This window comes from Equus quagga, chromosome 1, assembly GCF_021613505.1.
Source record: "Equus quagga isolate Etosha38 chromosome 1, UCLA_HA_Equagga_1.0, whole genome shotgun sequence".
NCBI lineage: Eukaryota > Metazoa > Chordata > Mammalia > Perissodactyla > Equidae > Equus > Equus quagga.
In genome coordinates, this window is record NC_060267.1 from 52,130,166 (window position 1) to 52,145,883 (window position 15,718).

At 47.4% G+C, this 15,718-nt stretch overlaps 1 protein-coding gene across 1 annotated transcript in view; it reads left to right on the plus strand.

The window, feature by feature from the left end:
• The window catches only part of ANO2 (anoctamin 2), a 325,024-nt gene that overhangs the window by 108,241 nt on the left and 201,065 nt on the right, over positions 1-15,718 (plus strand). The window contains exon 10 of the mRNA XM_046676889.1: positions 9,247-9,311. Coding sequence (XP_046532845.1) covers positions 9,247-9,311 — 65 coding nt within the window. The remainder of the gene's footprint in view (positions 1-9,246; positions 9,312-15,718) is intronic.

Here is a 15,718-nt window from a genome sequence, read left to right on the forward strand (position 1 = left end):
ATTCATCCACTGATGGACACTTAGGTTGTTTCCAAGCCTTGGCTATTGTGAATTATGCTGCAGTGAACATAGGGATGCATATCTTTATGCACTCAAATTTTCATGCTCTTTGGATAAATACCCAGAAGTGGAATAGCTGGATCAGATGGATAAGTTCTTAGAATCATACAGTGTTCCAAAATTGAATCAAGAAGAAGTAGAGAATTTGAATGGACCAATGACCAGTAAGGAGATCGAAACAGTAATCAAAAACCTCCCCCAAAACAAAAGTCCAGGACCAGACAGCTTCCCCAGTGAATACTATCAAACATTCAAAGAAGACTTAAAACCTACTCTTCTCAAACTCTTCCAAAAAGTTGAAGAGGAGAGGAAGCTTCCTGACTCCTTCTATGAGGCTGACATTATCCTGATACCAAAACCAGATAAGGACAACACAAAAAAAGAAAATTATAGGCCAGTATCACTGGTGAACATAGACGCAAAAATCCTCAACAAAATACTAGCAAATTGAATATAATAATACATTAAATCAAGTGGGATTTATTCCAGGGATGCAGGGCTGGTTTAACATCCACAGATCAATCAACATGATACTCCACATTAACAAAATGAAGCATAAAAATCACATGATCATCTCAATAGATGCAGAGAAAGCATTCAACAAAATACAAATCCATTTATGATAAAAACTCTGAATATGATGAGTATAGAAGGAAAGTACGCCAATACAATAAAGGCCATATGTGACAAACCAACAGCTAATATCATACTCAATGGTGAAAAACTGAAAGCTGTCCCTTTAAGAATGAGAACCAGACAAGGATGCCTGCTTTCACCACTGTTATTTAACATAGTATTGGAAGTCCTAGCCAGAGCAATCAGGCGAGAAAAGGAAATAAAAAGGGATCAAAATTGGAAAGGAAGAAGTGAAACTGTCACTATTTGCAGGTGACATGAGTTTATATTTAGAAAACCCTAAAGAATCCACCAAAAAAACTATTAGAAATAATAAATGGGGCCAGCCCAATGGTGTAGTGGTTAATTTTGCATGCCCTGCTTTGGCGGCCTGGGGTTCGCCAGTTCAGATCCTGGGTGCAGACCTACACACCACTCATCCAGCCATGCTGTGGTGGCATCCCACATAGAAGAACTAGAAGGACTTACAACTAGAATATACAACTATGTACAGGGACTTTGGGGAGAAAAAAAAAGAGGAAGATTGGCAACAGATGTTAGCTCAGGGCCAATCTTCCTCACCAAAGCATAACTTTAAAAATAATGCTTTTAAAAAAAAAGGAAATAATAAAATGAATACAGTGAAGTTGCAGGACACAAAATCAACATAAAAAATCAGTTGCATCTCTATACACTAACAAAATAACTTTTATACAAAATAACATTTCTATACACTAACAAAATAATAAAAGAAAGAGAAATTAAGAATACAATCCCATTTACAATTGCATCAAAAATAATAAAATACCTAGGAATAAATTTAACCAAAGAGGTGAAAGACCTGTACACAGAAAAGTATAAAACATTGTTGAAAGAATTTGAAGAAGACACAAAGAAATGGAAAGATATCCTGTGCTCATGGATTGGAAGAATTAACATAGTTAAAATGTCCATACTTCCTAAAGCAATCTACAGATTCAATGCAATCTGTATCAAAGTCTCAAGACGTTTTTCATAGAAATAGAACAAGGAATCCTAAAATTTATATGGAGCAATGAAAGACCCCGAATAGCCAGAGGAATCCTAAGAAAAAAGAACAAGCTGGAAGTATCACACTCCTTGATTTCAAAATATATTACAAAGCTATAGTAATCAAAACAGCATGGTACTGGCACAAAAACAGACACACAGATCAATGGAACAGAATAAGGAGCCTGGAAATAAAACCACACATCTATGGATAGCTAATTTTCAACTAGGGAGCCAAGAACATACAGTGGAGAAAGGAAAGTCTTTTCAATAAATGGTGCTGGGAAAACTAGACAGCCACATGCAAAAGAATGAAAGTAGACCATTATCTCATGCCATACACAAAAATTAACTCAATATGGACTGAAGACTTGAATATAAGACTTGAAACCATAAAACTTCTAGAAGAAAACATAGGCAGTACACTCTTTGACATCAGTCTTTGCAGTATCTTTTTGTATACCGTGTCTCACCAGGCAAGGGAAACAAAAGGAAAAATAAACAAAAGGGGCTACATCAAACTAAAAAGGTTTTGCTCAGGAAGGTAAAAGGAAACCGTCAACAAAATAAAAAGACAACCTAACAATTGGGAGAAGATATTATACATCTGATAAGGGGTTAGTATCCAAAATATATAAAGAACTCATACATCTCAACAGCAAAAACCCAAACAACTCAATTAAAAAATGGGCAAAAGATTTAAACACACAATTTGCCAAAGAAGATGCACAGATGACCAAAAGGCACATGGAAGGATGTTCAACATCGCCAGTTATTAGGGAAATGCAAATCAAGACTACAGTGAGATATCATCTTATGCCCGTCAGAATGACTGTAATTAACAAGACAAGAAATAACTACTGTTGGAGAGGTTGTGGAGACAAGGGAACCCTCATACACTGCTGCTGGGAATGCAAACTGGTGCAACCATTATGGAAAACAGAATGGAGATTCCTCAAAAAATTGCGAATAGAACTACCATACGGTCCAGCTACTCCGCTTCTGGGTGTTTACCTGCTTGTATACTTTCAGCACTTCTTCCACTGCTCCCAGCCCTCCAGACATTTGGAAATCTGAGGGCCATTTCTGGTCATTGACACGACTGTGTGTATGGGGGTGCTACTGGCATTTAGTGCCTGGTGGATCCGCAATGCTAACCATCCTGAAATATATCCGACAGTCCCACACAAAAGCATTATCCCACCCCCTGATGACAAGAGGGCCTCCTCTGAGAAACGCTGAGTCCAGATTCCTTAACTGATAGGCAGGGAAACTGAGACACCAAAAGACTGAGCAGCTTGCCCACAATAACACTGCCATAATAAACAGAGATGGGGTTTGGAACACCTCTCACTCTCAAATCCAGTGTCCCTGCTAAAAATGTATTATTATCCATGCCATTATGGCTTTTTTGAGGGGTCATCTTTAAGCTATTCTTCTTATTCTCTAGGCAGACAAGTGGGGTATAGTCTCTTTAGTGGGGACTGTCCTGTCTGGCCGTCAGCCCCTCATGCCATCCTACTGCCTGGCTTCCCCCAGCCTTCAGCAACTCTGCCAAGCAGAGGAGGGTGGGCAGGGGTGGGAGGGTGAGGAATTGAAGCCCAGGAAGTTTGCCTCCCCCAAGCTCTGTTGTCTGGAAAATCGTTCATCCCCCAAGCTGCCTTTTGAGCAGCCTTCTTTTATCCTGCCTATTAGTCGCTGTTATGAAGTGTTAAGTATTAAAAACATAAAAGGTCTTTTCCAGAAATACTGCTATGATTGCTTACACATGTCCCACTCTGCCTGCCCAGGGAATCTGCTGTAGTATTGCGATGTCTTAACCTCATCTGTTTTCTATCTGATGCTAATAGTCTCGGTGTTTAATTTCCTGAAAAGTCCCGGATCAGATTTAAAGGAAAAGGAGGAAGCATTTCTCCCCACATTTCACCTCCCTCACCCAGACCATTTTCTGTCCTCCGGCTCTCTAATTTCACATTCCTCCCCTTTAAAGAGTGATCACCACCACTGCCCAGTAAGAAACCTCCTGCTTGGTGGGTGGTGACCCCAGCCTCTCAAGGTAGAGCGCTTTACAGGAACATTCCAGAGATAAGGAACACACAGAAACTCACAGCCAGCCTTCTGTTATATGCACAGAGGCAGAGAGAAGCAAAGTGTAGACTGTTCAAATTACGTGTGTACTTGTCTTTGGAATGATGTTATACTGTTATTAACAACAAAACCTTTTAACAATAAATTTTCCTCCCAGGAAATGTTTTGCTTAGGCCCATGGTTATTCCCAGCGTGCATCCCAGCTGGTGAAATGGGTCAAGTCTAGGAGGCAGGAAGAGACGGCCAGGCCAGAGCTGCATCTTGGTAGATAATTCCCAAAGCTGATGTGCAAAGGATGCTCAGTGGGGGTGGACAAGTGTCTTCGTAAGACAAGAGACCCTGTTTTTGTAGCTTTTTCTTGGTTTTGCTGGCCAGTCCTGGTGTCCTTATTTTTCTCTTCTAGAACCATGGTTAGGGAAATAAGTTTGCTGTGATGGGGGATGAGAGAAACCATGAGTGAGAGTGGAAGCTTTTTTCTGTCCATTTGGGTTGGTAAACTGACACCTAGCAAGGTGAGGAAACTGGTTCTGATGTCTGTAAATGACTGTGCAGTCAGGACCAAAACCCCAGTGTCCAAGTGCCGCCAGCTTTCTGCAGCCATGTGGACACAGCTTCTCGTGTACGGCAGGGGGACTTCACATGACACTTGGATTCGTTCCTGTAGTTTCAGTGGTATATGGGTGGGACCTAAAGGGTATCCTAAAGAAGAAAGAGCCCAAACCTCTGAATATGTACTCTCTTCATTTTTATTACCTTATAACAGTCTAGTGTTCTTGGAGAGGGCTGCAAGAAGGGTTTTGGCTGGATGCGAGGGAGAACTCCTGCCTTTGTTGCTGGAGCACGTGGAGAAGAGTTGGGCGCTGCAGTGCGGGATCGCCTCTCTGGGGCCTTTAAGGGTGATTTGCAGGAGCATCCCAAGCTGCCTACCCTGCCACTCCCTGGATCTTCTTCACTCTTCACTCCCTGCAGTTTGTGGCTGCTCCCACGATCTCCCTGAGGCCCGGCTCCTCATAGGCAGACCCCAGGTAGGCCCAGAGGCCACTGCAATGCCATCTCCTTCCCTCCAGCTTGCCTGGTGCAGCTGTGCAGTCGTGATGACTCAGGCCCGCCAAGGGCTGCAGGTCTCTCTCCCTCCTCCTGGAGGGTAACTAAGAAGAGGCTCCCTCCCTCTGGAGAACAGGGGTTTCCCGCCTTTCCAGAAAGCAGGGCAGCAGGAAGAGGGAGCAGTGTGGGTGTGGATGGGTCCCTCCTGGCTGCCAGCAGCTACCTAATTCCACGTTAGCCGGAGCTGCCTGGTTTTCTCAAGTGTCCCAGAGAGATGACTATTGCCATCTTCTGAGGCCTGCCTGACCCATTAGCTCCCTCCGGCTCCCCCGCCCTCCTACACGGGGAACCCGGCACAACACTAGAATGTGCTTTTCTGTAGTAGCTTTTACGCCCTTGGTCCTGGGTTTTGCAGATGTTTGTCTGCTCTAGTGGACGTTTATACAGTGACCCACCAAAAGGTGAGGGAAGAGAGTCAGTCCTGTCTTTCTGACAAGAAGGGTACTTTTCTTCTTGGTTTCCCTTGAGGATTAATTTTCCCATCCTGCACAGCTCCCATTTTACTGACGGAGGAGACCTGGATGGTTGAAGTGACTTGCCAGAAAGTCATAGGTCATTGCAGGATCTGGGAGTGGAATTCCATCCTCTCGCATTCAGATCCTCCCTGTCCTGTCAAGGCCTCGCAGCTGGCTACTGCTGGCATCTTTCTGCCTGTCACAGGTCCAGCTGCTCGCTGAGGAGCTTGTGGCCTCACAGAGGGCCATGGGTCTCAGATATCTTGCCATTCTCTGGCATCGCAAATGGTTATAACAGTTGAGTTCCTTTATAGTCTCATGAAATACTTAAATCAACAGACCCATTGTCAAATGTGATCCCTAGCCAGCAGAACTGGCCGCTTGTATGTTCTGAGCCATTAGATGGGGTGGTCCCTGTGGGTTGTTGCTTCCTGCCACAAAGGTTTGGGGTCAAACTGACATGCCTGGAATTATATCCGGGGCCTCTGAAATAAGGCACTGTCGTTTGGGAAGAAGCTGCAGACCCACCCTGCTCGATTTGCAGGCTTGGCCAGTCGGTGAAGAGAACATAACGTAGCTTTAAGGGAGAAAATGGATTTGCTAAGAGCTGCATTAGAAGGTTCTAGACTCTGCAAGTTTAAGGGGATTGTTATGGGTTACTGTGGCAGTCCTGCACTTCACTCACACCGTGCTAAACCCCATGGGGCAGAGACTCCAGAACATGCCTTCCCTCACCCTGACTGCTGGTCTGTTCTGGAGCCCTGTAACCTGGAGTGTAGCGTGATTCACTTGGTCTTGAACTATGTGTGATTAAACATTTGTAGAGATAGAAAACGGTCTGTGGCACTCTCTCTGCCTCCCTGGCAAAGATATGTGAGCTGGCCTGGGCGTCCAGGCACAATTGTTGCATCGTTCCCAGATCTGGGGCTCTGTAACTCCAGCTCTCATGCAGGGGCTGCCTAATGATTTCCTCCTCTCTGTCCATCTAGCCCATCTGCACTGAGCTCAGACAGCTCTCTTGGCTCATCCTCATCTGTATCCACAAACTATGCTTGTGGCTTTGTGCTTAGAGGTGCCACTCTGAGAAGGGGATTTTCTGGAGGTTTCTTACAGCAGGTTCGGGATCTAACCAGGGTTAAGGCTTGTAAGCTCGGCTCTCAGTCTGGGCCCAAGCCAACTGGGCCGCACTGGCTTCTTGGAGCATTTTTAGTTTTTCCCTCCAGGGCCGTGGCAGATAGGTGTTCCTCAGGCTCAGGTTTTCCTGGACCTGTGACTTGGAGAGTAATTTTCTCTAGAGGTCAGAGCCTATGAGGCAGGTGGTGATGTCATATAGCCCTCAAAGGAGTCTTTGCTTGTATCTCTTGATGCAAGTTGGCCTCCCTTTGGGCCACAAATGATGTCACTGTGACAACCAGGTGCTCTTGAGTCCAGGGTTTGCACTGGGGAGAGGGAATAAAAACCCAAGACAGTGGAAGCACCCAAGATGAGGGGGAGGAGGAGATGTAATAACAAGATTAGATTAGCAGTCACCTGCCTGGAATGAGCAGCATCAAAACTCAGGATCTGAGACCTTCCTCTGCCCACTGTGCACTGTGCGACCACTTTTTGTTTTGTCTGGGTTTCCTCCTTTGCAAATGGTGGTAACTGTGAATGCGGTTTGCTCTATCAGGGTCCACATAATTTCTGGTTCTATTTTGTGGTTGATGGGAGATATGATGACAATAAAAGTCTATAGCCATTAACTAGGAATGCCAGTTCTTACTTCAGTTTTAATATCATGTCTTTACAGGGTCTTAGGTGAAAAGGATGGCTTCCTGTGGGGCTGATGTTCAGCTGGATATCCAACATATCTGATTAGAGTAGCTTCTCTTAGACAGAATTCCATGTGACTTCTGTGTGAAGTGTAAGGAGATGTGATGTGTAAGGAGAAGAAAGAACATAACAAGATAGCAACTGTATTCTAAGTCTGTCAATTCTAGATAGACGATTTGATTATGTGCTTATATCTATTCAACATGAATGTCTAGATCATGTCTAATGATGGTTCATTACCAAATTACTTAATTTACTTGTGGAAGATCTGTGAAGCTTGCTGGCCAGGTGTTTGGAACTCAAATTTGGCTTGCCCCTGGGATTGATGCTCAGGTTTTATCCACATGTTCGTTCTGATAAAGGTAGTGTGAAAACATCACAGGATGGCATGGCCTGATGTGTTTGGTGCGTCGTTTCCTCCCTTAACCTCTAGAACGTGTTCCACTCAGGTTTTACCCCCACCCTCCCACTGAAACCACTCTTGTCAAGGTCGTCAGTGACCTTTAAGTCACTGAATCTGATGGTCACTTCTCCGTTCTCATCTGACTTGACCCATCAGCAGTATTTGACGCAGCTGGTCATTTTCTCCTCTGAGAAACCCATCGCTCCTTGGCTTCCAGGACACCACACACTGCTGGTTCTCCTCCACATCACCAGCTGCTCCTCTGCCTCCTTTGCTGTTGTTCATCACCCTCTTGACCTCTAGATGTTGGAGCACCCTGGGCCCAGATGGCAGACATCTTCTCTTCCTACTCTCTCTTCCTTGGCAATTGCATCCATGGTTTAATGACTTCACAAATAATCTTTTCTCTGATAACTCTCCAATTTGCATCTCCAGTCTGGACTTTCCCTTGAACTCCAGACTTTTACATCCAGCTGCTTACTCAGTATCCCCATGTGGATACCTAAAGGGCATCGTAAACCAATGCATCCCAAACTGAACTCTTGCTTCCGTCTTTCTTAGCCTACTCTTCCCACTGTCTTCCCCATTTCAGTAAATGGAATCACCATTTACTCAATTGCTCAGGCCACATTCTCATTTTCTCTCACCCTACATCCAATGCAACAGTGAATCTTACTGGCTCTACCTTTAAAATATAAGCAGAATCAAACACTTCTCTTTACTTCTCCCACTACTTTCATGGTTCAAGCCACCATCAACTCCTCCCTGGACCATTACAGTAATATCCTTGCTCCTATGCTAGCTTTCAATGTATTCTCCACACAGCAGCCAGGTGAGCTATCTGCAGTTAAAATCATTTCTCCCCCACTGCCACAAATCTCCTAATGGCTTCCTTCAAGGTCCAAAAATTTTAGCATGGCCTAGCAGCCCCTGAATGTTCTGGCCACCCCAGTACTTTCTGGCATCATCTCCCATTACTCTCCCCCTGCTCTGTCCCAGCCATACTGCTTCCCTGTCCTTCCCAGGAGATACCACATGTACTTTCCTCAGGACCTTTGCGCAGGAAGAGTGTTCTTCTGCCTGGAACACTCTCCTACTTCCTTCAAGTCTTAGCTCAAATGTCACCTCCTCAGAGAAGCCTTCCCATCTAAAGTAGTGCCCTGCTGTCCCCTCCTTCATATTCTACTCCCTTACCTTGATTTATTTTTCTTCATAGCATTTATATGTCTTATATGTTCATGTGTTTGTATTTGTCTCCACACACTAGGGTGCAAGCTCCATGACAGCAGTGAATTTGTTTGGTTTACTGCTGTATCCAGTGTCTGGACAGTGCATGGCACATAGTAGATGTTCAATAAATTCTTGTTAAATGAGTGAACAAATGAATCCCTGGGCTCATTTTGCTGAATTAAGCTGGATTAAGCAAGAGAAGGGAATAAAGGAGGAATTATGATTACTAGCTGTAGCACTGCCTTGGAGTTTGATAAAGGTCAGCTTTATTATTTGGGGGAGGAGAAGTCAGTTCTCCTGCCTTTGGACATCTTTCCTGTGGATGTCTCACGAGAATTTTCCTAGACGCTGGGCTTTGAGGATTCAACTTTGACTTGCTAGGATGGACAAAGGAAGGTGAACAGTGGCTCCCCTCTACCTCTAATCTATTTCCCTATTTTTTCTGTTTAGCTGCTGTATCAAGAATGGGCACGCTATGGAGTGTTTTATAAGTTTCAACCTATAGACCTCATCAGGTAAGACATGGGAGGGGACTCTTGGGAGGACCCTAGAGATGCAAATCCTGAAAGATATGTGTTGACCCTCTCAGCCACTGGCAGTCTGTTGGCTAGGCAGAGGGATCTGCTTTTCTAAGTTGTAGGATTCCTCTGTTCCATGTCTGATGGATGGGGAAGCAGCTCAGGGACAGGCTAGGGGGATGGAGGCTGTGGGGCAGCAGATAATGTAGAGTGATGTGCCGTGACTTCCATCTTGGGGTCTTCAGCACTATGGTCTCTCTTCTCTTGCCTGCCCTTTTGTAGGGAAAGGGGTGAATGGAGTTCTCTCTCTTATACTGCCCTTCAAATTTGTCCTAGAGTAGGATCTGGGTGAAGCAGATGCTTGGGTTATGTCCAAGTGGCCAAGTGTTGACCAAGAGAAGGGAACACCTGAGAAATCACGTGAGGAATAAACTGGCTGGTCTGAGAGGGACTGTGAACTTTTCATGGCTTCTCCAAATTAGAACAGAGGAGAGACTGGATCCTAAAATCCCTTCTTTCAGTACTGCCCCTAAAATGATGTCCTGTTACCTTGAGAATTTCCCCAGCTTCTACAGAACTTGGGTGAAAAGTCCTTTTAAAAGAACTTACTAGAATGCAGTAGGTCTGATTAGTCTAAAGGGGGTTGATGGCTCTAGAAACTCAATGGGCTCTTAGAGCCCAGCCTCTTTCCCAGCTAGAATGTCGGAGGCTAACCGTGAAGTGGAAAAGCACTGGGCTGAGAGTCTGGAGACTGGGTTCTCATCCAGGCCTGGCCACTGCGGGCTGTTATTTCTTTGGGCAAGTCACATTCCCTCTTTGGTCTTCAGGATCCTGCAGTCCTAAATTGGAAGGCTGAACTGAGGGCTCTGAGAGGAAATTGGGTAGAGCATGCTCATTTGGAAAAGATGGGTATTTTCAGCCCCGTGACTGGCATAAGGGGCACACTGCCACACAGTCACTTGTGGCTCTTCTAATGAGCTCATTAATCAGCCAGCAAACACAGAGAGTGCTCCTGGCTGATTGCCCTGGGCTGGGATCGTGAGAGGGGTGGCAGCCAGAAGGATTGAGTGCAGAGGGAGGAGTTCCAGCTTCTTCTTGGAAGAAGAAAGCAGCTTGGGGGCCACAGTCAGGGCAGGTTCGCCGCCCACACGGAGATGCGACAGCCCTCCCAGGGAACTGGGAGCTCGGTTGGATGTTTCTTGACAGCAGGTGTTTGTTCCAGCTGAAGACTGTTAACTGAAGCGCTCGGGTCAGGGAGCAGGGCCATGGGTGCCTGTGACGGAGGCTCCCTGACCCAGCACCTCCCGTTCTCTGCCTGCCTTTTACGAGGGACAGGCCACCTAGACTGTTCTCTGGGCCACACCAAGGCTGCTTCCTCCATGCTTGGTGGGCTTTGATCTTCTTCTCTGCATCTCAAGTGGCCACCCACTCTGTCGCCTGTTTTCTTCAACTACTCATTCGTTTTAAAAAAATGTGATTAAAAAATAAAAAATCTCCCTTCCAGAGAGCCCTGTCTTTTCCCCAGAGACTTCAGGTGACTGGCTGCCAGCTAAGTGGGAAATGGCTCCAATATGTTCTCAGTTTTGGCCACCAAAGCAGCCTCACCTGCAGGGGAAGAATTGCCTTTGGAGCAGAGCCCTGCTCTGGGGCCTGGCGGTTCCTGAGCACAGAGAGCTCAGATCTGTCTAGACGGGGCACAGTGTGCTGCGGAGCTGGAGGCTGTCCACTATTCCTCCCAGATCAGGCGGCTAGGGAGCCTCCACAGCCCCTGGGCGAGGCCAGCAGCTGGGCTGGGAGTGGGGAAGGCTGCAGCCTCCAGCATCTCTCACATATTGGCTGGAGGGAAGGGACACTGGCTAGTGTGCGTGTGCGGAGTTGGGGGCTGTTGTCTAACAGGGGTACAAGGAGCTCTCTGACCTCAAGGAGCTGCTGGAAAGAGAGAAAGTGGCAGTAGTGGGGAGAGGGAAGGGGTAGGGGCATTATGAGCACAGGTAGGGGACAGAGACAGGGAAGGCAAGGAAAGGCACCTGGAGGGCTGGTAGAGAAACCCGGGGCGGGGGCCGGGGGAGGGTGTGGGGAACCGCCCAACTCAGCAGCTCCCCCTAAACTCGCTTCACGCTGCCTTCCAAAGGGCCCATCTTGCTTTTCCTGCTGCGGTCAAAGTCACCTTCTTCCTCTCCTTCACCATCTGCCCGCTCTGCCAGCCTCTAGTCTGACACCAGGTCCAGGCCCGCTTCTTCAGCACCATTTCTCTCTTCCACCATTTCTTCTCCATCTTTCCTGCCACCACCTGTCAGGACGACTTGGCCCACACAACCTAGCCTGTGGCCACCTTCCCTGAACCGTCACTGGCCTCCCACTGTGAGAGTGTCATTCGTTACTACTTACTAATGTGCACTGTACCCTCTTGGTGCCTTTATGTAGAAGTCGCAACCATATGGTCTGTGTGGAAAGATTGACAGAAGCAGGGGAGTCTTATACAAGGAGAGAAGAATTCACACAGAGGCCTGGCAGAGGTCTTTCCAATCTATTTCCTTAGGCTTTCAGCTTCTAGTGTTTAGCGCTGAGCCTCTGATCCTCCCATGAATCCCTGCTGCTCCTTCCTGTGCCCATCATTTGGATCATTCTTAAAGCACTGAGCAGTTGAGAGCTCAGCCGGGGTGGGGGTGGGGAGGTACCTGTGTGCGTTTCTGAAGCTCTGGGACTAGCTATTCTTCTCCTTCTGCAGGCTTCGAGCCTAAACTCGAGATTTGGTGTGCCAGCCTGCTTCCCCAGGTGTTGCAAGTGGACAGAGGGAGGCTGGGCTCTCTCTGCCCCCCCCCCCCCCCCTCCCGCCTTCTGCACTGCACCAGCGTTCCTGCCCAGCAGGCTGCACTGTGAGACTGCCGATGGCTCTCTCCCAGCCCACAGGCTCTCCACCCTGGATCCTGCCTTTGCTCTAGAAACCTCGGGCCTGCAAGCCTGAGCTCTGTGTGTGTGTGTGTGTGTGTGAGTGTTTGTGTTGCCTGGAAAGTTCCCGCAGAGGTATCCAGCAGGGACCCCACTTCCAGTAGATTCTTCCCGGAACTTCCAGCCAGCAGCACTTGTGCCCTGGCAGAAAGGGTTGTGATTAGGACAGTGGGGGAGATGATGTCTTAGTTGAAGGGAAATGGCTCTTCTAGTCCCTTGGGAGCCGTACAAGGGTCCCTGCAGCCAGTAGAGCAGATTTCTGCCTGCCCTGCTCTGGGTAACTCCCCAACCTCCCGGGCGGAAACAGCCTTTCGTTTCTGGGAAGCAGGGGCTTGGGGCCTTTGGATCCGTGCAGATGCGATCAAGTGTTAGTCAGGGCCGTGGCCTGTCTTTTCACTAAAATTAATGTCTGCTCACAGGCGGATTTTCTTAGCTTGGAGGTTTTGATATGGATGAGACAAAACAATAGGGTTTAAACATGTGAGTTTGATTTAGCTCCTAACTATACTTTGCTGAAGTTGATGTACACAAATTTTATGTTTTAGCATCTGCCACTGCCTACCTATGACGGCATGAGGAAGAGAGGGGTCCAGAAGTCTACTAGGCTCAGGGGCATTGCAGCCGGTTGACTTTGGGGAATTCACCAAGGGCATAGTATATGGGTAGCATTCACTACATCACATAGGAATTACAGCCTAGAGATGGGTAAATGGCGATTACTCATTCCCACCTCTTTCAGGAATGCCCACATCATGGGTGAGGCTTCCTTAAATTCAGGAGCTGGGCATGAAACCCATGTGGCAGCTCTGGAGTCCCCTTGGAATGCCCCGCTTTGAGATATGAATACCTCCACAATGACCGGAGAATGATGTCCATAGGGTCCTACCATCCGAATGGCCTTTGGACATCATCTGTGGCCAGCAAGAGTGGTCCCCAAGTTGCTACACATCTCTACCATCTTAGACTCCCAACCTTTCCAGCCCCATCTGTGCAGAGTTCATCCAGACCCTGGCCTCCCAGAAATGGCTGTCCCGCCTCCTACTGCAAGGCAGAGGCCCCAGTCCTTGTCAGAGTTCTCCAGGATGGCTGCTAGAAGGCTGTGTGATTTGATCCATCCCTGGGCCCCACTTCTACCCTCCTGAAAGGTGGCTCATCCAAATGCCTCCAGAAGGGAGACAGAGGGAGCCACATTCTTTCTCAGGAGGCTTCTTAGCAGGCCAGGCTCGAGAAGGACTGGCCACAGCTGGTTTGGGGGAGGGAATGGAGAGGAAAAAATGTTGATCAACCTGTGATTAATTATTTCCTGCGTCCTGCTGCCTCCTCCTTGATCCTTCCCTGGGATTTATAAAAGCAATTCAGCTCAACACAATAAACATTTACTGATGCGTACAGTGAGCAAGACTCTGTGCTCGGCAGCATGGGGAGGTGCAGCAATGAGTAAGGTGGAGTTTGTGCCCTTAAGGACCCAGCAGTTATGTAGGGAGACTGACATGTGCAAGGCAGGAAGAAGTGAGGGCTCATAAGGACTATGATGTAAGTACAGACGTGATAGTCCAGAACAGATGAAAAGTTATTGCTACTAGCAGAATGAGGGAGGGCTTCCTGGAAGAGGTGGCACTTGAATTAGAAATGTTGTTTTCTGAAGGACTGAGGTTAAAGGTCCTATATGTGTCTTCATCACCAGCCTGGGCTGCCCCATATATGGATTTATTGTTTAGCCTGATATTGACGGCCAGAGATCACATGGACCCAAAGCCACATCCTTCCTGACTGTTGATTGGGAGTTGTCAGATCATCTGTACGGATTCTGTGCCAGCCTGGCCCATGCCCCTTGCTCTGCCCTGCAAGTTAGCAGAGAATCCAGGGTTGGAAGGAGGTGAGGCTGCGTCCAGGAGAGGAGGCTAAGGAGAGATGAAGTTTGGGACTTGCAAATACCTGTGGTATTTGCACAGATCTCAGCATTTGAAGCTTTTGATTTAACTGGGAAACGTATTGCAGGCTGGAAATAAATAATATCTCACGAGCCTGAGAATATTATTCTTTTACCTCTGAGAGTGTGGGAGCAGAGTGGACAGAGAAAAGCAGGCAGGAGCTGGTTGAAGCAAGGCAGAAATAAGGATACTAATGTTCTGTGCTGTTATATTCTGGCCCATCTTACAGATCAGGAAATAAGTCAGGCTGTTTGTTAAATCTAGCTCTGGAAAGGCTCCATCCCACTCTCCTTTGTCTTGCTTCCCCCGCTGAGTGCCACTTTCCTCTGGTTTGTCCCCTTCTGGAGGGAAGGCAGTTGGCCTGGGGCTGGCCAGTGGGCCGGGAGCTGGAGTATGGTGCTCTCAGCTCCAGCCCAAGGCTGCACCCAAAGGCTGACCTGGTCTTCTGAGGGAGGCCTCCCAAGCCTCAGAACAGCCCTCCATAGATGGTGGCGCCTGTTTTAGATCCAACTTTTAATTTTCCTTCCTGTAGCATCAGCCATATGGTACAGATGGCAGATCCTAAGGCACCAGGAGGCTGCAAATGCTCCCCATGGCCGCCCAGAATTCCATGGGCAGAGTTGGGAAGGTATGAGCTGTTTGGCTCCCCAGCTCATTGCCTCCTTGACTCCTTATGTCATGTCCTATTTCTCAAGGAGGAAGAGAAGGTGATTTTAGTTAAAACTATATAACAAGCTATATATTTCATGTCTCCTTGGCCCTTGTGTGCAGTAAATTCTCAGTTATCTAGAATCCCTGAGACCAAACCCTGGCGTCACAGAGGCGGACTGAGCGTAGAGGTGAATCCCCTCAGTGCCGGGCCTGGAGCAAAGGGATGCAGACTTCCTCTCACAGCACATTTGTTTAGCGAATGCCCAGCCCCTGCTTGACTTTTCCTGCCCTCGGAGTGCTTTGCCTCGGGGGCAGCTCATTTGTTGGACATTTTTAGCCACTATAAGTGGTCATGGAGCTGGAGCCGGAACTCCGCTGATTTCCCTCCCTTTGATTCCAGTTCTGCTGGCTGGAGCTCCACAGAACAAGAGTATCCTGTGGTGTACGTCAGTTTTCTGAGTATTTGAAAACACCTATTGTGTCCATGATAATTCTCACAGACCTCAGCTTGCTTTCCTTCACACAAAACACTCCTGGACCTTTCTGCGTGTCCTCATGTGACGCAGGGTCTTCAAACAGCCTCATCATCATGATTGTCTTCTTTGGGACACACTGGCCTGGGAAACTCAGAGCAGGGTCCTTCCGCACACCTCACGTGGTGTAGCTAAGCCAACACATTTTATTTTGTGCTGACCGTATGTCAGACACTGGTGCTGGAGGTTTGGAGATGAATTAAGCATGACCTCATTCTCAAGGAGCTGAAGTTCAAAGTCAAATCTCGAAGCTCCTATATGACCACTGGGCTTTTCTGGGAAATGAAGGGACAAACTCATGGAGAGAATTTTCAACATGTAACTGTGAGGCTGAAGAAAA